This window comes from Corapipo altera, unplaced genomic scaffold (genome assembly GCF_003945725.1).
Source record: "Corapipo altera isolate COAL_440 unplaced genomic scaffold, ASM394572v1 51, whole genome shotgun sequence".
Classification (NCBI taxonomy): Eukaryota; Metazoa; Chordata; class Aves; order Passeriformes; family Pipridae; genus Corapipo; species Corapipo altera.
Genome location: NW_020884892.1, coordinates 10521355 through 10545299, shown reverse-complemented (window position 1 = coordinate 10545299; position 23945 = coordinate 10521355). Strand labels below are relative to the sequence as shown.

Sequence of the window (23945 nt, the reverse complement as noted above, 5' to 3'; positions counted from 1 at the left end):
GGAAGACTGCAATAATTTTGGATTCACTCCAGTGTTGCTGAAAGCAGAATTTGGCCCTGCTTTAAGAGAGGGAGACAAAAACATACATTGGATTTATTTGCCTTTGGAGTGAACTAGACAGATTTCAATACTTAAGGGGATTGCATTTAAATCATCCATGGATTTCGAAAACAACATTATTGCTTGGTATCACAAGTGATTTCCAATTTTTAGATCTTCCTGAGCTAGATTCAGTTTTAGTCCTAATAGTGACAATTCTATTATGGCTGCAAGGGAAATGGAATTGCAATGAACTGGTATACATTTTCCTTAAAAATGATAAAGTGACAAATGTTTTATTTCAGTTTCTCTTGAGGATTTGCTGGATATTAAAAATAATCTTAATGTAGTCACTGGTTGGCATTAACACAGTACTCTAACAGCCTATTTCAGGGAAAGCAGAGGACTGTATTTTCCTGGCAGCCTCTCACAAGGTGCTGTTCACATTGTAAATGTGCTTTGTTATCTAGCAGGATCAAGACTTCACTGAATAAAAAGGTATTTTAAATTAATGTTTTGAAAGTCTAATTCTGCCCTTTCTGGGGCTGAAAACAATCCATTGTCTTCAACACAAACAAGAGGGATTTACACCAATCTAAGCAAGTGGAAAATCCATTTTTTCTTGCTATGTTGATCTCCATTACAGTGTTTTAAACTCTTGGTTTTTGAACACAATTTCAGGTACTCTTACCTTGTCATTTTCATATTGTCTTCCCAGCTCCCTGATGCTCCATCAGTGGTAGCAATAGTGTGTATATGGCAATCAGGCCACTGGTACATTATTTACTGCACTGTACAACTCCACAGCAGGTTTAGGTGATGAGACGGTAAAACGGGGCTGATGTTCAGAAAAAAACCCATACTAGTATCCACATAAAAAAACATGGTAGAATTAAAAACTAAACACTTTAAAAAATCTAATTAGTCCATTTCAGACTTGTATTTTCCAAAGAGCAGAGTTACTGCAGATGCCTCTGATTCTCCATCTGCAAGCCAAGATGGTCTAGATGAACTCGATGATCTTTAATGGCTCTTCCAAACCAAACCATTCTATGAACCTGTGAAGATGTTCTAAAAGACTCCAAAATCTTCCTAAAAATGTAGGACCTTGTCAGTCTTCTACAGGGCTACCAAATGAAATCCCTGCTGGGGCTGCCACAGACCTCAGGATGCTTACATCTTACAAGGAGGAACTGACTGTGGATCTGTTTTAGAAACAAAGAAAACCCAAAATGTATCCCTCAGTTGCCAGCAACTAACCTGCTTTGTGGTTGTGAATGGGAGATGATTCTGTGTAGAGGGGGAGGGAGGAATATGAGGGAAAATATTTTACAAACTCAAAATTCTCATTTGTAGTGCAACTTTGAGAGAGTGTTGTATCTTCTTTTTTTTTTTTTTTTTTTCATTACCTCAGCAGTTGCTGTTAACATTATATACTTCTTGTGAAAACTCAGAAATGGCTTCATCTTGTTTTCTGGGATGAAGAATAGCTGTTCCTTACTTTGCTTTACCACCACCAGCAAGACAATAGTTAACTACAGAAAGGAAAAGGGGAGGAGCTCAAGCTGCACAGAGCAGCCTCTGCAGCACGGAGCACCCATACAGCCTTAATGCGCAATAGAAATGCAGGTGATGTGCAAACCCAGCTTCCCAGAACTAGCAGGACCTGGAGCAGGCAGCTCATAAAACCCGCACACAGCCCTAGAAGCCATGCAGGGAAATGAAGTGTGGAATAAACTATATCATGCAGCGACAAGAATGTCACCTCATGCTGCTCAAAATCTTGAGCAAAATCTGTTTCTCTCCGATAACATTGTGGATACGATTAGCTAACAGCTTTAGAAAGGGAAAGTAGAGACTTGTTTCTTTTCTCTCTGCTAATCATTTAAAAGAGAAAATAAAATAAGGCGTTGAACAGTGCCAACTCTCTTATCTACCCCCCATTCAAGTGACAGCACAATGAGCTTCAGTGAGGTTGTTCAAAAAAGCCCCAAGAGTGCATTTAAAGTTGAACTGATGATGTGCTAAGTATTTGGGGCAGATCTTCAGTTCATGTAAGAAAGCAAGGTCTCAGGGACTTCACAGACCTGGCTTTGCTGTATTCCAACTAAGAATCAGTTTTTATTCCCAGTGTAGGAGGCTAGCAAGCAAAACTGACTCAGTGTGGGATTTCTTCACCTGACACATAAAACTTGGAGATCTCCAATTGTTCTTCCTTTACTTACCACTTTTCTATACAGCAGAGATTAAGCAGGCACAAGTTGCCAAGAATCCCACTGATCTGATTTGTTTTGGATTTGATCTCCACTGCTGACACAGGCTACCAAGGGGTGCAAAGCGACAGCAGTGCTTTGGTTGAGGTCAATACTGCACTTCTGAGGTGACTTATCCCAATTTCCCCCTTACCTCACTTTGGTTCACATCACAGGGTAGTGATGGAGCACATAAACTGGACCCTTTTAAGATGAAATAAAGCTAAAAGGGGCAGATGTGGACCTGACACACTCTACCCCCATATTTAACCCATCCCTCCAAGATATGTATAGCACACAAGTCAGGTCTCAGACTACAGCTCTACACCAGCCAGCCCATGTTAATTACTAATGGAGACAACAGCCTTCTGGTGGCTCCTGCAGATGTAGCTATGTGCATTTAATCAAATTAATTCCACCTCAAGCTGTTCTGTATAAATAACATGGCAACAAGAATTCAAGTGTTGAAGGAATGGGAGCACTAATCTCGGATCATTTTCAGGGTAAAATTTTTTGTTCATCTTCTGGCAGGGAGAAGCCCATAGCCAGTATCAAACAACAGTGACTATTGGGATGCTCTGTTTTGAAGGAATCTGTAGTGACTCTGTGAATCAGGAGCAGAGCAGACTCACCCACATCTTTCAGCCTCTTCCCAAGATACATCAGTCTTCTATGACTGGCACATAATGACCTCTCCATGCTCTGGCAGTCTGAACCCCAGAAGGGATGAGGGCAGCCTGAACATCTCAGACAGGAACAAACCAGTGACTAATCTCTCAAATGTACAGGCCATGATCCTGAGCCCACTAGCATTATCAGGAACTTTCCCAGTGTGGGATTCATCCCACCAGATGTTGGCATCTGTGCTGCAGGACCTGCAATCACTGTGCCTGTACCATCAGCAGGCAGAAAACCAGCACATGTGAGGCACAACATACGCTAAAGCCCATGTCTGAAACAGGTGAGGAGGATAATCTCTAGCAGTGCTTTGTTCTGTTTATTGACTAGGCAGGGTGACAGTGAGGTCCAGCTCTGACAGAGAGGAGTACTTTGTACTTATCTAGCGTTAGGTGAGCTGAATGTGAACCCCTGTGACTGTGACAGGCTTCTAATAACCCCCTAACAATAAATATGGGTCATTAAATTAAGACACATATTCTCAGCCTGCAAGGATTAGCCTTCAAAGGGTGGTGATCACTTTTGCACATACACATTACAGTGACTCCTAAAAGTCACCCTACCAATGACTGTGTCACAATGCAGGGAGACTGTCCTGCTTTACACAAGTGACACAGACTGAAAGTTCGGCTGCTCTCAGGTAAGACAGTAAACACCTGTCAGTGTTGCTGGACTAGAGACTGCTGTGTATAAATCCTATACCACATATATTGTCGACGGAACAAAGATACAGGATATACATAGAGTCATTGCTCAGTTCAGGCCGAGGAGAAAGAAGATAAAGAGCCTTTCCTTTAACTATCCTGAACTTGAGACACATGGCAATCATGCTCCCAAATTTGCATTCTTGAGAGCACAAGCAAGATTTGTTATTCTACCCTAAAAATGAGAACACACTGCAACAGAAATGTACGTCCTTTATTAACAACTTTTCAAAATAAATCTGAAGAAAAAAAGTCTTTGGTGACACTATCTATAAAAACAACCTATCTTAGATGGTAAACCTATGATGTTATACAGGTTAATGAAGTAAACCAAATTATATGGCTTTTTAATTTCTCATTCTCTCTTTTTCTCTCACTCACACATTTGCTTTAGGTTTAATTGCACCATGTTGTCAATAGTCAAACAAAGAGGGAGAAACACTTTAAAAAAGATGTGGTAGCACTATGAAAACATTGGTAATGCATTAGAAAATTTTTCTCAAAAATGTACATTTTATACAAAATAAGATTGTATTTTTGTTTGCTTTTTTGCTTTACATTTGCCATCCTAAGAATTCCCATTTCAGGTTTCCATTCTCATAATCCAAACACTATACATATTTTCTCTCAAAATAAATATACAGAATTATGTACAAGGTCGCAAGGCCCATTGGATCATTGCTAATCCACTGTGAAATAGTCACTAAAAACATCATGAAAGAGTGGGAGGGAGCATCTCAAAGCATCTGATGAGTCCCATAACCCCCCCATCCCTAATTTAACCCCTGCCTAATTTAACTCCCCCTTAATTTAACTCCAACCTAAAAAATGTGTGTGAAGACGGTTAAAATAGTGGTATAAAGGTCAGCTTGACTTAGTTTTAAACAAGGGTGAGACGTACAAAATTTTGGAATATGCAGTTTTACTTCCAGCAGACACCAGCTAAGACCCTGCACAGGGCAGGTCCCTTCTTGGAAGACCACAGGTCCATCCCGTGAAGTCCTGCTAACACCCGGGGAAATGGCTCTGTCAGGCTGATGCCCTTGAAGGCCACATTTCCAGGACAGACATCAGAGCTGCCTGGAAAAAAAAAAAAAAAGGAGCAGACCACCAATCCATCCTTTGCTGTAAGAGGATGTTTAACTGGAGGAATTAACAAATCGTTGTCAATTGATATAGACGTTATGACAAACACTGAGTAGTCTTTTAGTAAGGGGGAAGTCTGAAAGAGGAGGACACAGCATTTTACATTGGGTATGTAAAGATTTTTAAAAAAAACTACATCTAGCTGTTTCTTTCATTGCTTCAGTGTCAAATGATGACTTCCATTCTCCAAATAACATCTTTTGGTAAATGAGCTATTTTAAAAGGCGCCCACTGGTGAGAGATTAATTTCTTTGTCAAAATTGGCTCTAAAAGAGAAACTGCAATCTGAAATTGATCAAATCCATTGTTTTCCAATGGAAAAGATCAAAGCTCTTGATAGCCATGCGTTAGCACACCAGTGTGTTCACTATGAAATTATTACAAAGCTTAAACATTCACATCTAGAAAAAGGTATGGTAATAATTAGGGGTTCTCACAAAATAGAAAGAGGGTAAGTAAAATCTTGTGCAGGTCCAAGGGACTGCAAGGAGTGCCAGGCACTATCTTGGAAGTTTGCCCCTATTTTTGTGTTGCATTTTTCTCATGAAACCTTCCTCCTGCAGTAGATCTTATTCAAATTATAACTGGGAAGGGTTTCTTTCTTTTTTTTTCCCCTTTAATAAATTCAATTAAAAATTAATCAGTTCTCCCAAATTCTAATCTCTACTTTTATTCTTTTTTAATGGCATGGATCTATTCACATTCATCCACCCATCTCACCCCTGATTAAATTAAGGTCAGCAACCTTTACAAAAGGCCACATGCGTAACACTCAGTCAAGTCATCAGGCATTCAAGTACCTGTAAAGTAAAGGCTAACATAGCCTGCTGTTAATGAAAAGTAATAACAGAAAAAACCTACAAAAGGAGCAACAAGGAGTGAACCTTGTTTCAGCACCATCTGAATTGGGAAGGGAGAAAAAAAAGAATAAAGAACCATTAACTTGCACCTGGGACATGACGAAAGGGTGATTTCATTCACTAAGGAAACAACACAACTCTGCCCAACACAGGTACACACGGAAGGCTCTGCCTGCTGTCCTAGAAGTGCTGGCCAAGAACAGACACATCCAGTGTAATAGAACAAGTCTCTAAGCTGGGTCTGCTTCCCCTGGGTCCCTGGGCAGTGGACATGGAGACCAGCGGCTGTTCTCGAGACTGGCCCTGAGGCACATTCTTTCCAGGCAAGACGACTATGCCCGGGTAACATACTGCAAAGAGAAACACTCCTACCTATCCGCATCCCTTCTGGAGCTAAGCCTTCCATTGTTACTTGTTTAATTAGCAATCTGTAAACAGAAGGGGCCTCGAATCACACTGAGAGTGAGCTTTAGCACAGTCTCTTTCAGCTACCCCAAAAAGTGACGATAACAGAATGTGAAACAGCTTAGAAGCTTGGCCTGACTCAGTGCACTCCGAAAATGGTTAGTTACTGCCTTTCTAACTAAAACCTCAACCCACGTGCCCCTAAATGGCATTAACTAAAACCCAAGCAGAATTGTAATTCTTGTTTTTGTAAGGTCCCCTCTTTTCCCTTTCCCTCTCCCTGGCCCCCCTTGCTGGCTATAGACCAGTGACTGCTTCCCAGAGCTGCAGATGCTCTTGTGGACATGGCTGCATGCCCACCTGCACACGGGACATGAGCCCCGCCGACCTCATCCAGTGTTTGGCACATTCTCCAAAAAACGAATCTAAGGAGAAGGTCTATTCCAGTCATCGAAAGAGCTAACTGACCTCCAAGAGGAAAAGCACCGTGGGAGCCACTGGGCCATTCACTCTGGAAAATCAAACCACTGGATTTCACCTTCCCCCACAGATCGGCAAACACAGACCTGAGAGCACCGGGAATTGAGGTTCAGGTTCTTATGAGATGAGGGCAGCTGAATTAGCAGCTCAGTCTACACAGACTGGAGTATATCCTGCTCCCTTTCCCTCCCTAGCCCTGCCCACCTACTGCTGCCTCCTTATACTTCTCTCCACATACTGATTTAACTCTCTAAGATGGCATTAGAAAAATCCAATAAATCACTGGACAGTTTTCCATGAGTGTAGAGAGTTAAATGGGCTCACAGAAACATCTGATGAAGGTGGCAGAAGGTATCAGGTGAGACTTCACGGCCAGGGACTGGGAGACCAAAAGAAGTGATGGGAAAAGTGGCACCTCTTCCTTTCAGCAGCATAAGTCACTAGCCGCAGGTCTCACACATGTTTTGGCAGATTCCTTTAAAGATTTGGTTCAGATTTACAACGGCGTGTAGTGATAGGACAAGGGGTAATGGTTTTAAACTGAAAGAGGGCAGGTTTAGATCAGATATTAGGAAGAAATTATTTACTGTGAGGGTGGTGAGGCACTGGAACAGGTTGCCTAGAGCAGCTGTAGATAACCCATCCCTGGAGGCGTTCAAGGTCAGGTTGGATGGGGCTCTGAGCAACCTGGTCTAGTGGAAGATGTCCCTGCTCGTGGCAGGGGGGTTGGAACTAGATGATCTTTAAGATCTCTTCCAACCCAAACCATTCAATGATTCTAACACAAAATGTCAGGAAGCTGATGTTCCTGCCCTAACTCGCTGTGCTCTGTTTAAATATTGCAATACATACGCAAAGCAAAGCACTCTCTGCAAGTCTTTACATGTCAAGTTGCATACAAACATTTAGCAATGTGCACTTTGCACTTTTAAAGCAACTTTCCATTTAGGGATTCTGATCTTAACAGCAACAGAAAGTATTTAAGCTTCACAGCATTCTCTCTACAAACAGCATCTATTACTTTTACAAAGGTGGAAACTGAGGCATGCCCTGGTTATGGGAGATGCTTAAAGCTGCATATTAAATTGGTGCTTGAGCCTGAATGAAATTGGTGAAAATTCGGGTCCAACTACTCTTCATCCCTGCTACCAGATTGCCTGTTTACAAAGGAATGAGGTATAGAAAGGCTTGCTGGTCTTCTGAGCATCGGCACTAAAACCTCTTGCTGTGACTTTAACAGAGCTCTTGGGGGTAGTAACAGTTACAGAGCACCCCAAATGCACCCCATCAAAATGTGAAGTTCAAAACATTTTTAAAGTGCTTATTTTCTAATCAAATTGGAATGGCATCTTCCTGACCCAAATGACTGCTTCTGTTTTCATAGTTCAATGTAAAGAAACAAATAAATAAGCAAAGAACTACAGAGAAATAAACAATTGGAATATTTCAATTTAAAAATACTTATATTTGAAATGCTAAAACCATTTTGGAGTGGGAGCAGCACTGGTATTTCAGGGACAGGTTTTTTGTGTGAGTTACCTTGCCCCAAGTATACCTGGGAGTACCCACTGCTGCCAGTAACCAGTGTCTGACCATACACTTTACTTCAGGTGTCAGACCTACAAGAGGGAATTTCTCCATATATTTGCACTTCCAAAAAAAAAAAAAAAAAAAGAAAACAAAAAAAGAGAAGGAGAAGCCCATGCTTTGACTTCAAATAAACCAGTTTGTTACAGGCCAAATTCCTGCACTGCCTTCTTGTTTTCTGTCAAAACCCCTTTTGCCCTCAGAAAAAAGCTACTTCTAGAAGTTTAGCTGCCACAGCCAAGTGGCACCACTGCCCCCAGCAGCAGGGACTTGCACAAGCTCTGGGTGTCCCACATGACAACAGCTGGCTGTGCTGACTGTCCCTGGGGTGCTCAGCCACCCATGGACAGGGACACTCCGGATGCACCTCTCCAACCACAATACACACACCCAGCACTACAGCCCTGCTGTGCACACGTGTCCCTTTGTTCCATGCAACTGGTTTGCTCCTCCATAATAATGCTCCTCTCTCCCTTCAGTGCAAGGCTGATGACCTTTAAAAATGGGGTCCTCAACCAGAAGGATCTACCCTCTTGTCTGGTTCCTTGGGGGTTCTCCAGTTTTCCATGTGTCCAAAGGAGTTTAGCCGCAGTGGCTGCTACTGGCTTGGGGAAAACAGGAAAAAAATTAAAAAGTCAGCAGTAAATGAGAAATGTTAATACTTCGGTTATGTCCTGCTTGTGCTCAGTTTGTTTCTGAACCTGATGCATTTTGTCTCCATGAGATTCCAGCGTTTAACTGTGCAGGGGAAAAGGAATGAAAATTGCATTGACAATCAAATGCACGAAAGAAAGAAATGGCAGCTCTGAAATATTCACAACCAACACAATTTTGATTAAAGAAAGAACTCTGTTTTTAATAGGGTTTTTTTTTTGATCATTAAAAAAGTTTAAACCTGCATAGCAATCATTTCAAAAATAATTATTTAATGTTCCATAATGAAACTGTACACGACCTAGTCTCAGCGACAGCAGCCTGCCGGGCGGTTCGGCACAGTCCGGAGCAGCGCGCCCCGGAGCCAGGACGCCGCGTGCGGGGTCGGGCGCTTGCTGTCAGTGGCACAGTCTGGCGGGGGGCGGCTCGGCCCCCTCAGCAGCGCTCCTCAGAGTCGTTCAATGTCTCGGTACTTCTTCCTCAGGATGGAGACCTGGTCTTTAAAGAGGACAGGGTCGAGCCTCATCTGCGAGTGGATCAGCGGCATATAGCCAAACCAGCTGGCGAAAGTGTTCATGCAGCTCTGCCGCTGGGCGAAGTGGTCGGGGTCGGCCCAGCGCGAGGCCCGGGATGCCTGTGTGGAGAGGAGAGCCAAGATCAGACACTGGCCATGATACAACAGGATGGCGGGAAGGGCAAGTGCTGTGGCCAGGCTGACACCGTGGTGCTGGGCCGCGCTGGGGCTCAGGAGCGTGTGGCTCTGCGGCACCTAAAATCTGCTCAGGGGGTTCAAACAGGGGAAAGGACACCCTGCCCACTGCAGAGCCAGCAGTGGTGAGCCAGACACCCCCAACTTTCCAAAACGAGCAGAGGGCAGTGCAGCGTGATGACCAGAGTTCAAGCACAAGCCAGCCTGATGTGGAGCATGACATCCATGAGCAGCCCTTCCATAGTTCATCACACTTTATTTCACCTTATCTCTAACTCTTCTTTCTTTCAAACCCTCCAGTTATTTCAGAGATAGAACAAGTCCTTAAAAACCACTAAGAAAGACAAGAAGGCCACTGTTTTTCAGCAGAGGTGCACACCCAAGCCCAGCCCAACAGCTGCCCATGGTCTTCAGCCATAGGAAGAAAATTATTACAGTTTCTCAGGGTCAAAACTGCACGTTTGCAGTCCAGATCTGCAGAAATTTATACAAAAGTAATTTCAATCAGCTTTTAACTGAGCTCAGCAGAAGCCCTTATGTGCTTGGCATTACTCATGGGAGTAGACATCCTGCAGTGAAAAGCAGAGTGCTTCCAGGAATCCCACTGGCCAAGGCCAGTGCATCAGACAGTACTGTCTCACAGACAAAGAAAATTAACTGATGTTCCACACTACATCAAGCTAAACTCTGACCCAAGGAAAAGAACCAAGGTCTTTGACTGCATATATGCAAAATATTGTGGCCTGACTTTCCAAAGTTCAGGGCAGATATAATCCTTGTAGAAGTCCATTGAAACTCAGCAGCTCTAGAAAAAAAATGTCCTGACAGCTTTAAAGATGTTGTTATTCTTTATCTGTACCTAAAGAGCATTTATAAACATAATAAAACTATTATTTAAGATAAAGTATGAATGCTGAGAGCCTAAGAATTTTTTTTGTGCCACTTCCCATGCATCTCTCTATAGCACTTATGGTTCCACTATAGTTTAAAACCAAATACAAATTCATAAAGTCAAAGGATGTAAATTAAAACATGAAGAAACAGATAAAGTCAAGGACTTGCCAAATGACTGTGGTATCAAACTTGATCTTTGTCCAAGGCCTGTCCAGTTTAGCTCAAGTGGTAGGTTATAATGTGCATTGATTACAGCCTCCTGATTATACCAAGCCACTAAAGAGCAAGTAAAAGCTTGTTGCTGGAGGATTATAGCAGACATTTTGGCCATTAACAGTGAATTTCCATACGACTATTAATCTCTGTCACAATACTGAGGTTATGTTAATTTTTTATTTGTCTTTCAAGGAATTATGAACATGGTCCATTACATTTCCCAAAGCTACAGGAACAACTTGTCTTTAGCAGAGAGTTATAGTTCATGGCTGACTCGAGTCACCCACGCTGTAGGATGAAAAATGAGTGTTCAGGCTCTGCCAAACAGCCAAAGCATAGCCCTGTGGAGAGGTGAAGCTGAAATTGGAAGCAATAGGTACTTTCTGGATGGCACCTTCTTGTTTGCAGAAGGTCTCCTGGGCACCCAGATGAGTCAGAATTGCTGAATGCTACCTATACCTCAGGTGAAAGTGCAGTGACATACAGATAAGGGAGTTTACAAACTGTCATGGTCACTCCCCAGTCAAAGATCCAAGTAACGCTAATAGTAGGAAATGTGGGGGAAAATAGAGGGCCCCTTATTTCTCCTGCCCCCTAGTAATCATGGCACTGTTTGCAATGAGAATCACAGACACCGTGGTACCACAGATGGGAGGCTGTTCAGGACTTGCAGGTTTTGCAGGACTTCCTATTCCTCCCATTGTTCTCACACAGGGTAGGAGGACAAGTGCCCCCAGGTTACAGTGTATCCCTGTTACTAGAGGTATTTCCATTTCTGCAAAGACAGAGGGTTTATCCAGTAACTGGAAGAGCATTTCATGGTTGCTAGTGAGTGATGGCATGACTGTGGGACAAAATGTTCCTTGTGGGAAAACACTGCTTACATATCACAAATTACCTCTGTTGTGACAGTCCAGTGTCAGTGCTTGAATCATATTATATAATTTAAAATAGCACAGGGACAGCCTGGTACATCATATTAATTAATAAAAATAAAAAATAGAAAACCTTTCTAGAATTTACTTCTGCTTCTAGCATTCCATGGTTAGGTCTTAGGTCTAGAAAATTTAATTAGAAAACTAGAGTTTAACTGAAATTCAGTCACCACAATCATCAGGAGTTTGGAATTACAGTGTATAACAGTGCGTGAGAAAACTATGAAGGGAAGTAGCATCCACAGTAGATGTTTGCCATTCCCTTTTCTCTCATTATAATAAGCATATCCACACCCTATTTACAGTTCTGCTAAAATAAAAACTGCAAAAAAATTTAACAGAATTGTATCAATTTGTAAGCCTAACTTAGAAGCAAACCTGTTATATTATCAGTTCATCCCAATTGCTAAAATATGCTGTGAATACATACCTGTCCCATCATGGTTTCCTTATATTGTTTTTTCTGTGTTACTTTGATTGGAGGCAATTTTGTCACAGCTGACACCAAAAAATTCATTAGAATGTCCTCACAATTGGCCAGTTGGTCCACCATATTCTTTAGGCTGGCAGGCAGGTAATGAGTGTACAGGTAGTGATAATATCTGGAAACCAACAGCAGAGTTATTAATACACGTCACTGGGCTTTCAGGTACCACAAGCTCCAGGAAATTTCTATCTCAGTTCAGACACAAGTTTTTCCAGCCAGTTCCCAATACACCACATCCTTTTTTAGTCTCATCCTCCAAGAAGAAGGGAAAACAAATCAGTTTCTCATCAAGTCAGTGTTCATGGAGAAACAGAATATACACCTTTTTTGTAACTGGGTTGAAAGAAACAATGCAGACCTAAGCATCAAGATAAAGGACAAGCAGGAAAGAGAGCCCCATATTGCTATAACGTGACAGACAACACTGATGAATTCATCCTCCACCTTTTCTTTCCAAACTGTTCCATTGGAAAGAACTCTAGTAAAAGTGGCCTACTGCTGTTCTTACTGTTGAAATTATTCCCCTTTGGGCCTACACTATCCCTTATGGCCTGTCTTCTCCTTTGTGGGGATGTGGATTAGATACTCCAAAATTTTCCGACTTTTTCCTAATATCTAGAGAGGACTTTGGTCTGATGAAGTCCTAAGAACATGGGGTTTCTCCAGCATGCTGCAATATGCTGAACTCTGATGTGTCCACTGTACTTCATTTCTAGAGTGGCCAGAAGACTTTGCAGTCTGCAGCTGTCAGCCAACACATACCCAGAGCTGGTCTGGAAGTAACCTCCTTTCTGCTATGCTACAGGCCATTCAGCCAAGCATCTTAATGAATTCGGGAACTCTTTGAAGTGTGTAATTCCTGATGTTAAAAAGAGCAGTCCGACTGCCTCAAAACACAAGTGACTTCAAAGAGACCCAACAAGCGCAATAATGATTACCAGATCCCCAGAGCTAAACCAAGAACTTAAATTATTACCCCATAAAAAGTAGACTTATTATCTTTCCATTTTTGACCCTCCCCGGAAGAATGTTCTTCACACCCCACCCCCACCCCCCTCTTTACTATTTTTTGTTTTGTTCAGAAGGAGGACAGCAGATGCTCCCGGTTCTTACTTGTGGTAAATAGCAGCTCCTGTCAATACCATGGAATAGTCATTAGTCCATTTGGAGGTATACCCCCACCTCTCCTTAGTGTTGTCCCAGAAGTGACTGCGCGCAGGGTACCCTACGATCCTCTCAGGAAAGCTCTGCCAAACTGTAAAGGCAAAATCCACCTGTGGACAAAGGCACAGGCCAAATGAATACCGAAACTGTTTCAACAAATGTCAACAAAACAAAATATTACCTTGCCGCTAATTCGCAGTTCAGAATCTTGGAATTGTTGCAAAACATTAATTCTATATATTCATCAGTAAATTAAACTGACTGCTTGACATTTTGCCCTATAATTATGCACATTTTAATGGTTCCTGTTAAAGGGAGTCTAGAGCATCACAGCATTACATTAACATTTTCAAACTTGCCCTTTACATATCAAACCTTTTCAAGTTACAAAAAGAATGGGTGTAGGTGCATGTATTTATACTTCGATGCAATACCGAGAGGTAACAGCCATGTGGGAAACTGAAACTTTTGCACGTCTTTGTGCATCTCACCTACCATTTCAGCACTGTTAACATGAAGCTTGGAAAATCAGGAGTCAAATACTTTAAATTGTAAAGGTGGTTTAGTTAGATTAAAACAGGCAGTCAGTGTGGAGTCCATTTATATCTTTCATCTGCTTTGAGCATTCTGAAGACCACGCTGGTCACACTCTTAGGAGTGTCTACATGACCAAAAAGGTTCAACAAAATTGGTTAATAAAGAGAAAGATAAGATTCCTATTTGGTTAAATGGCATCAGAAGCCTAAACTTTAAGAAAAATGCTTGATACTGCATGAGCCACAAGAGAATGTCAAATGCTGCCAATGGTGGTTTTCTGTTATATTGTCTTGCTGTAACAATTTTAATAACTCGAATCTCTGAGAACTGAGAAGTGACAGGACACTGCTACTCCAACATCCCACCAAACAAACCCTCGTGATACTAGGAAAGAGATGACTGGGATAGTTTGCAAAAACCTTGTCAGCATTATATCTGAAAAGAATTTGGTAACTACAACGAAAAGTTGGTTGGCAGTCCCGCCACTTCAGCTTAGACTTGGAGCTCAAGTTAGAACAAAATTATTTTAAAATGAGTTAAAGATGATACGAATTGTCCTAGTCAAACCCAAGAAAACGAGAGCTTTGCTTCTGTGCTGCACATTGGGCTGCTCCAGTACCAGAGGGACCTAAAACCTTGCTCAAAAATGTTTGAAAAGTCTTCCAGGAGAGCAGCCAAAGTCAAGGGTGTAGAGGTTAGATAAAAAATAATTTCTCTGAGAACAGTCCCATTTCGTGTTGATTACTGTCAGACTTCTCACATTTACAAGTGTTTTTATGAAACAGAAGAGTCACACATGGACTGGAACACAAAGTTAGGGACTGGATATTTTCTTTAAAGTTGTTTCAAGGAATCTGAGGCCAACTAGAAAGACAATGTGCACAAACCACTTACCGTTGTGATAGTTCTGATCAATACCACATGAAAGAACTAGAGAGTTTTTTCCCCTATAAAGGCCTTTCCCATAAAACGTGACATCTGTTTTCTTTAGAGAAGTCTGAGAATCTCAAACTAAATAAATAATAAAGCTTCTGCACTCAGTGCCCTCTCTTGTGCTTTCAACTATCTGTCCTTGTACCAGGGAGACACACTAAAGCAACCACCCTAAGAGTAAATTGCCTTTATTAAAAAAATCCCTCAGTTCTCATCCTGTATAATTTCCAGCAGCATTGCCACTCTCAGCTGATCAGCAGGAAAATCCAACCAAGCTGCCAGTCTCTTAGACCTCCGGATCACTGACCCGTGCTGATTTCAGATCACGACTCACGCACACATCCCTCTGCACATGTGGAACAGCTCCCGTCACAGAGCAATTACGTGCTGTTCCATTGTGGATGGAAAACCTTTACTACCCCAGGGCTGGACAGTCCAGAGGATGTGCCTGGTGACTGCTCCTTTCAATGAGAATGTGACTGTGTTTGACCACATTCCTAAATTGCTTTCTCTGGGCCTTGAAGCTTTGCCACAACAACCACCCATGAGCAGCTATTTTCAAAGGAAATGTCACACCGCATTTGCATAAGCTGTACAGTGGGGGAAGCGAAGCAATGGAGGCCCACCAGCTCTTCATGGAGAGCCACCAAGGAGAGCTGCTGACCCTGGCACCCTGGCAGAGACACACCAAAGCTGCAAGGTGGGTGCTGGCAAGAGCTGGCCAGCTGGTTCTGTCTGCAGCACAGGAACCATGAGCTCATAGAGCAAACAGCCACTGCACAAACACACAGGATCAACTGCAAGTTACGCACAGGAGGGAAGAAGCCACAAAGAAACATGTACGTTGTCTCACACAACAACAAATATTTGCATTTCAGAATGTTTAGGGTAAAACACGGCCAAGAGGAATGAGGAACACTATTTATTTACTTCATATGTGTTCCAGAAGCTTAAATGATTCCAAAGTTTGGATGACGAATAAGTATCAGTTAAAACAAAACAAAGCCCCAAAACCTCATGGAATTCACATGGAATTGCTGTAAATACCCCCTCAGGGCAATGAAGTCTCTGAGAGGTCTTACCATGGTCCCCAAGGCAGCTGAGATGAGACCCTTCTTCCTGAGCAACAACCTGCTCGGGAACTCCAGTCCTAGGATAAATGCCTTTTACTGTGCTGTGCAGGGCTTTGCACACAAGTGTTTTGGCAGCAGCCATATTCTTTCTTATCTAGCAGAAACTATCAAGGTGTAACCTTGGTACGAAATAGATTCAATGTCAACTATTTCTTCCATTTGTGAAGCAAAAGAGGGCTACTGTGTGTCTTTCTGGAGCAGCCTAACCACAGCACAACATCCGTACAGAGAAGAAGAGCAGTTGCAATCTCATCAATTTAGAACAAATTCAGTAACATCACAGGGTATATAGCAGTGACTGAAGATTAATGTTACACATTTGTTCACTGATATATAAGTAGTGGTAGCATCTCCACCACTGACAAAAATGCATTTTTATAAAGGTGAAGTGAGGAGAGGGGAATGGCTATGAACATGGAGGAAAAAAGGGAAAAAAAAAAGAAAATCGAGTTTTTCAAGCTATTCCCTGGCCATCATTAATAATGTATTTCCCAAATATTGCACTCTATATAAAGTGTCATCAGTTTCCCTTGTGGTTCTCAGGAAGAGGTTCTAGAAATCAATACTCATCCCAGTTGTAAAAATTGGTTTTCTACAGTATTTTTCTTTTCTTAGTGCTATCTTGCTCTTGGCACAAACACTCAAGGAACCTAAACTAGCAAAGATCTCCAATTTTATGGGCCGACACAATGGTGAAAGAACATTCCTCAGTGAAATCCTTCATTAGGGTGGCACTGCTGTCTTTTAGAGCGATAGCAGTCCCCTGCTGCTGACAACCCTTCCTTCTCCACCTACACCCTACTGATAACGTAGGGAGGGGGGAAGTTACCCCAATCAGAAAAGTGAGAACAGAATATTAAAGCTGACTGCTCTTGGCTGCCTACACCCGCCTGCAGCTATGTTACTAAAATAATAAAGAACGGAAGAACCATATGCTAATGATGAGCCAATTAACCAGGGCGAAAAGCTCCTCTGATGGCAGGCAGTGGCAGCATTGCTGAAACAAGTGCAACACGTTAAATTTGAGGAGTGTGGCAGGAAATCTTATAACATTTACTCACTGGCAAAGCCCAGAGAAGGGCATATCTGCTGTGCTCAGGCTGAGCCCAGGAGCCAAGCAGTCTCCCAGCATGACAGAGACCCTTACCTCAGTGGTTGAAAGCACGGTGTCCTCATCCAGGCTTAGCACTGCATCTGTCACTATGTTGTCGTAGGGCAGGAAGCGACTGCTCATAACCTGTGAGTATCCAAGGCAGGAAGGGGAGAAAATAAAAATCACTTGAAGTACTCAGTTCCAAGGTAAATACTCCATTTTATTCCTCACTCTTATTTCCTCTTGTCTGAGGTACATGGCATATTTCTGTCTGATGGAAGGGACTCTTCAGCTCAAGAGTGAAGGAGTGTCATTTTTGTCACCCCAGCAGTCAGGCAATACCTTCTATCTGAGGAGTAATTTCTGAAAAGACCTCCCTCTTTGGAGTAGGGTGCTTTCCTTTTGTGAGAAACTGTAATGGTCCATACTGAGAATTAGATGTACCTACAGCTTCTTTGGAGAGGACATTTTCCCTGGTAGCTAAGACTGTCCCTCACTGAGAAGGACTTTGCAGCATTCATAAGGCTACGCAGCTGGGAAGCCAAGCAGCCCAGACTGTGTGTGAAGGATGTTACAGTACCAGGATGGTGCAACATTCCCTGTCAAAAAAGGAGAACATGCTATAGAACACATGTATCGAGTTTTATTTGCATCAAGAATTATATAGGTGTTGTAGCTTTTTAAAAAGTCACATTCTAAGTAACCTTCCAGTACCTGAAGGGAGCCAACAAGAAAGATGGAGTGACAGGACAAGGAGGAATGGCTTCAAACAGACAGAGAGTAAGTTTAGGTTAGATATTAGGAAAAATTCTTTACTGTGAGGGTAGTGAGGCACTGAAACAGGTTGCCCAGAGAAGCTGTAGATGCCCCATCCCTGGAAGTGTTCAAGGCCAGGCTGGATGGAGCTCTGAGCAACCTGGTCTAGTGTGAGAGGTGTCCTTGCCCATGGTAGGCAGGTTGGCACTAGATGATCTTTAAGGTCCGTTCCAACCCAAACCATTCTATACATATAAAACCTATATGCAGTATAAGCTTTGGAAAGATATGGTAGCATGGTCCTCAAACTAACAGGAAATAGATGGGAAAGCTGGATCAAAAAGATAATAGCAAGAAATGAAAATCTATATGGTTTCCTTAGCAGACTAATTAGCACCTTTGGAAAGCTGATGTAACAAGGACACAACACAATTTTTTTCCCTCATTTGCTAGGAAAAATAGTCTGGCTAGTCACTAGACTTCTTTTCCTATTCATTAATCCAAAAAACCACTACAAAAGTCAAGCCCAGCAAGAGGAAACCACTATAAGGAAACAGAGACATGGAGGAGTTTTATACATCTCTCATAATGGACACTGTCAGTTCTGCATCCCCTGCAACGTGTTTGGGAGCAAGTCTTCAGAATCTATGCCTTGATTCAGAGAAAGCTCTGTCTCCGTAATCAGGATGTTCACAATGTCTGTCTGGAGAGTATCTCTTCATTGCTACAATGGCCTTGTTCTGGGGAGGCGATGGCTGGTACGAGATTTGGCTGAGGTTGATGGTTTTGCTTTGCTTACACTAAGGCAAAGCAGAGCAAGCAGCCGGCAGGAGACCTGCATTCTCACCTCTGATCTTTTACAGACCATGTGAAATTGTCAAATAGTACAACAGCCGGGACTAGGCATGTATTTGTTTCATAGCTAAAGCTACCTTTTGTAAAATGGGTGTGATAATATCTCTTGATTTCATGGGGAAGAGTTAAGGTTAGGTAAAAGCAGACCTCTGCGATCACCCGCACAGAGTAATGTGCCTGCCAGTATGTTTCAGTTAAGTCTGGAGATGAAAAGCAGTTCCTTTATGAAACCTTTAAATTGCACTGCTCTGGCTCCACAAGCTTTGTCCAAACAAACAGCTTTCCATGCACGAAGCCATTTGGCATACGTTGGGATATTAGAGGGAAGAGACTGTCCAGTATAAACACACCTTTGTGTACTCAGGAGACTCACTTGGAATCTAAACAGTGCCTGGGGCCAATTTCTACAAACACTGTAGAACTGGTCAGAGATTTTCTCCTCTATCTCACATCTGCAAGTTTTACAAAAAGAAAATTAAAAAACCCCAGAACAATCAAAAGGTTCAGAAATCACCATAGCCTTTCTTGGCCCTGCAGCAACTCTCCTGATACTGTTTACATGGCTAGCTAAGGTGAGAGCCTTAGCTGCCAACTTTGCAAGGCTCCCTCTCTCCCCTTGTTAAGGTGACAGGGGGAAAAGACCAAAGAGAGGATTATAAATTCAAAATAGGATTGTACAGCCAAAGCAACTTAAAGTTTCCTTTGCCAGTGCAGAGCTCAAGAGCCAGCTGACAGTGACTGCAGAGGGGACCAGCCCAAATCTGTTTCAGTGTCTCGAGGCAAGTCTTGCTTCTCTCATTGTAAAGGAATCATCCACATCAGTGTGGATTTTAAAAACCCATTCTTTTCCCATCTGATGCTGTCTGTTTTGACTTTGTGAAAGTACAAACAAACGTGTGTTGCACAGCAAGAGATGATGTGGTGATTTTGCTCCCACACGTGCCCATGTCCCTTGTCCCTTCCTTTTTTATTGATGGTAAGACCCCATCACTGGCATCAGTACCCCGCAAGACCATAAGAAAAGGCACTTTTCAAAGGCTAGTTCTCATCTTTTCCTCTGCTTTTGAGTTCACAGCTGACCCCCAAGTCTTGCATCTGACTGCTCAGACTCAATGCTGAAGCTGCATCACTACCTTCATGCACTTCCAGAGAGGCAGAAATCTCCACAGATGGGATCAGCACTACCTACTCTCGGGACCACATTTCAAAACTGGGTCCCATCTGTGAATCTCAGATTCAAGGCATTAATTGCCACGCTGATGACTTCTGTGAGCACAGGGCCCATGTATGAAACACAAATCTGTGACCAAGCTGGTACAAAAGGCTAAGGAATAGAAAGGAGCTGTCACATAGTTGGGAACTATGAAGCTTTCACCAAAGCAGCCAGAAAAATAAATTCTTATTTCATTGGAGAATATAGGCAGCATTTTACTATGCTTCCCTCCACCTACCTTGCTCTCTCCTTCGATAACTATGACAGGCACAGAAGTGGCAGGCCAGCGGTGTTTGGCTGGGAGAGGTTTATCACAATTCCATAAAACAATAATCTGAAAGAGAGTATTGGACCATGATCAGAGACCTTTGTGGCAATGCAGTCCAAACACTAAGGTTCCAGATCTCCAGACAGACATGTTAAATTCAAATCAGGAATTTCAAAATCAAAAACAATGGTACAAATATGTATAAAAGTAACACTTCCTACAGTAATTTCACCCAACCTGACTACTTACAATATACATCCTCTCAGGCAAATATAGACCAGACAGGAACTTGGGAAGTCTCTGTCTCGGCCAGGTCATATGGATGTCACTGATTTACTTTGGTTCTCATTAAAGGCAAAATCACTTGTGACACTCCACTGCAAGAGGGTGCTCCTACTGAACTCCTCAGGGTTTCTTTTAGAGAAGCCAAAATCCTGGCACTGATAAGTCTAAGAGCCACAGCAGGAGGAAGGAAGATCACACAGCAGCTCTTGAGGCACAGACATCCTTTTGCAGCTTGCAGCACATACAATGTTGATCTTTAAAGTGCAGTCATTATTTTACTTGTCTCATGTAACAAAAGGGTTTAATTACTATCTCTATTCCACTCCCATTATACTCAGAACTTTTGTTTCCCATGCATGTAGGTCACAGATAGCAGAAATCTCAGAGGAAAGAAACATCAGAATTGAAACAGGGGGTTGAAACAGGGCTGAGTCACCAGGCTCTTCATTCCTGTCAGGGTGGTTTTTCTCTGTTGGGACTGACAGCCAAACAGTGCTGCTTACCTGTGCACAGTACTGGGACTTGGCTACAGCAACCAGGAGTTTCAGCACAGGCTGAGATTGGGAAACCAGGGGAGTTACTGCGTGGATAACGGCAGTGAATGTGGAAAGAGGCTTCAGACCTGAAGTGAAGAGATACATACGTGTTCAGTAAAGACAAAACCACTCCAGTTAGTACAGATTAAAGGACTCCAGAGATGGAAAAAACAACGTGCACTTAATGTAAACCTTGCCATGTTTTTTTAGGCCATGTTCCTTCATCTCAGATACTAGGATACCAGATGAGGAGATCACACTTCCTGTTAACTCCCACACCCTCTGAAATACCTGACTCCAAGACAACTATTGCCTTTTCTTACTCACTATTTCCAGAGATGTCCTGCAATCTTTCTTCCATCCAGTTTGTCCCACAGATAATATTGACATCTAGTTTGTTCAGTCAAATGTCCTTCTTGAGACAGGCTCTGTTTTACTGCCTGGCTCTGGATGCTTGGTGTTTTCTACAGACTATCTCCATAACTTCCAGAAGCTTGTTCAGTTTCCTCAGTTCCATTAGTCTCTGACAGATTTTTGCTCTTTCTGGGTTGATTCCCCTCCACATGCATCATCGATTACCTCCTGAGCTGATAATTCTGCTTGCCTTCCATTCTGATATTTTTGTCTCACTATGATTTCCTTTTCTGCCTGAAATAACAGATCCTGCTGGTGTCTGTCCTTCATTAACGCTCTCAACCTCATCTAAATTCATCTATGTGGGGTCACAGTCATTTTTCATCAAAATTATCACAGAAACCTTCTTCTCCCCTTTTTAACACAGTAACTGTGAATTTTTAGTAGGTGAGCAGTACAGAACCACAGAAGTGGGATGGCACAGGCTGAGCCAAAAGTAGCAGCCTTCTAGTAAGCAGGATCACTTCAGCTTGTAGGCACATTTGCCTGCAGAACTCATTGTTCAAGCTCTGCTCCAGGAAAAAGCCATGAACCTAAGCCCTATTCATTCCTTCTAGTGGGATCCATATGAAGACACATCGTATGGAGAATAAATCCATACCAACTGTGCACTCCAATAACAAGTGTCATGGGTAAATTACCACTTTTCCAATTTGCCAAGCACGAATAAACAAAGAAAGGAAAAAGCTACTCCTCTTATGTCCCCTCAGGCCATGAATGCATCAGCAACTCAGGCATTCATTACCAGCAACTGAAAAGTATGAAGGGACATAGATTTTTTTTTTAAAAAATCTTTGCAAGGGAGAGACATATGATGCATGTTGATGAGTCAGAGACATTCCAGTCTACAGTGGGCAGGGAAGACAGGATAAACGAAAGGCACCATTAACTACAAACAAACGGCAAGTCACTTGGCACATGCTACTCAAAGACTAAATTTCAAATTTCCACTAGAAATTCCAAATGCTACTACATTATAGCAAGGATTCACTCACCGAGATTAGCATAGTAGTAAGGAAAGTCTCCCAGATATGAGGAATACTGTGGCAGTACAAATAACCCTCCAGGATGTTTGTTCCATATTAAGCTGTTACGTGATATGTGCTTAAATATTCTGTCCTGAATAATCTGAAAAACAAGAGAAGTAACAATTTTTAAATAGACTATCATAGTCACTAGTAGAAGTTTCAGGGACTCCAGCTGACTGGAATCATCACCCATTTTGCAAAAAGCTGAGGCACACAAATTACTAGACATTCCTCCTTGATCTCTCTTAAAAGAACTCAGAACCTGAACACTCTTGACACCACTTCAGCAGCTCAGGCTGTGTGCCATAGGTTTCAGAACATCTCATTAGTCTCTGTGGACGTGGGGACCACGCAATTTATAGCATTTTATATTTCAAGTCAAATATTTTGTCTATTAGAGTATCTTAGCAGTTGTAAGCCTGATTAGTTCATTGTCAGTTTTACTACCCAGAACTCACAGATGATAATTATTTGAAGATGGCATTACACAGCTAGGTATTATTTGGAGATAATGAGAGCATTCAAAACCACAAAGACTTGCAGCAAATCAGGCAGCACTAATTATAAGGTTTTGCTTAATTATAAAGGGATATTAGTATTCAGATACATTGCTGATTCCACGTCTCAGTTCTGCAATAGTTCCTTGTTGGATGAAGCAGAAAAAGATCTCTTGGCAACTACTGTCTGTCTCTGTAGAGGGCCACAAACATAGATTCCTAGGCTTTTAAGGTCAGAACAGATTGCTAGATCATCTACTTCATCATCTAGAATACCACAAGCCAAAAAAAAAAAAGTACAAGGCCATACAATTCATACAATTAATATGTATTTATGAAACTAATTACAGTTGCTTCACATCAGATGTCTGATTGCAAGAACCAGAATGGTTCTTACACTGATGGGAATTTTTTTAAACTTTTTGCAAAGACATAAGATTCAGTGGTGGGAAGCTATAACAGGACAAGTTCAGCCTCCACATGAGTGCAACTTTTTAAGTGCAGTAGGCTCTTGAGCCACACGTTCTTACAGATTTGCCTTCCCTCAGAGCATAAGAAGCTTCCAGGTCTGGACATGGGACACTGTAAAGGGCCAGGAGGTGGTAAAGAATGAATTTTCTCCCAGGCTGGCTAAGGAATGCCTTGCCTTCTTCTGCAGCTTGTCTTCCGTGATGTCCCAATGTTTCACTTAACTGGTAGTTTATGCAGTGCACAGGGCTCAAGTGCCAAGAACATGTTGGTCTCCTAACCTAACACATCTGGCCTTAACATAGGCGTATCTAGGTGAAATTTCATGTGTCTGAAGGTGGAGCGAAGTGTAAGAAAACCAAAAGCAAGCAAAAAGACTCACCACAAACAGCACAAAAGCAGCTGCTGGAGTCTAACCAAGCTCAAAAATCTGTAAGCTGCTGAGTTCAGGGACATTTGGTCAATACAGAACACGAATAAGTGTTGCCACAAGCAGTGGTTTTCCTGGAATTTTTGATTGCCATGACAAGAAAAGATTAAAACACCAGTTACATTGTGCTAGACAATCCACTGCTGGTGGCAATATACGTATTGCTAAACTGGGGCAGATGTTGAGTGCATGCTTGTCTAAATTTTGCCTACAGCCAATTACCATAGCTAATATGCAGTAATTCACTCACATGAGTGAGTTAATTTAACTTTTTTCTTTTTTTTTTGAA

General features: G+C 42.2%; 1 protein-coding gene across 1 annotated transcript in view; it reads right to left on the bottom strand.

Annotated features, from left to right (window-relative positions):
- Positions 1 to 5431: 5431 nt before the first annotated feature.
- Positions 5432 to 23945, bottom strand: part of EXT1 (exostosin glycosyltransferase 1) — a 176226-nt gene continuing 157712 nt past the window's right edge. The window contains exons 5-11 of the mRNA XM_027645552.1: positions 22229 to 22361; positions 20787 to 20905; positions 19969 to 20064; positions 16961 to 17050; positions 13160 to 13320; positions 11990 to 12161; positions 5432 to 9439 (exon numbers count right to left, since the gene is read on the bottom strand). Of these exons, the coding sequence (XP_027501353.1) occupies positions 9254 to 9439; positions 11990 to 12161; positions 13160 to 13320; positions 16961 to 17050; positions 19969 to 20064; positions 20787 to 20905; positions 22229 to 22361 (957 nt within the window). The 3' untranslated portion in view covers positions 5432 to 9253. The remainder of the gene's footprint in view (positions 9440 to 11989; positions 12162 to 13159; positions 13321 to 16960; positions 17051 to 19968; positions 20065 to 20786; positions 20906 to 22228; positions 22362 to 23945) is intronic.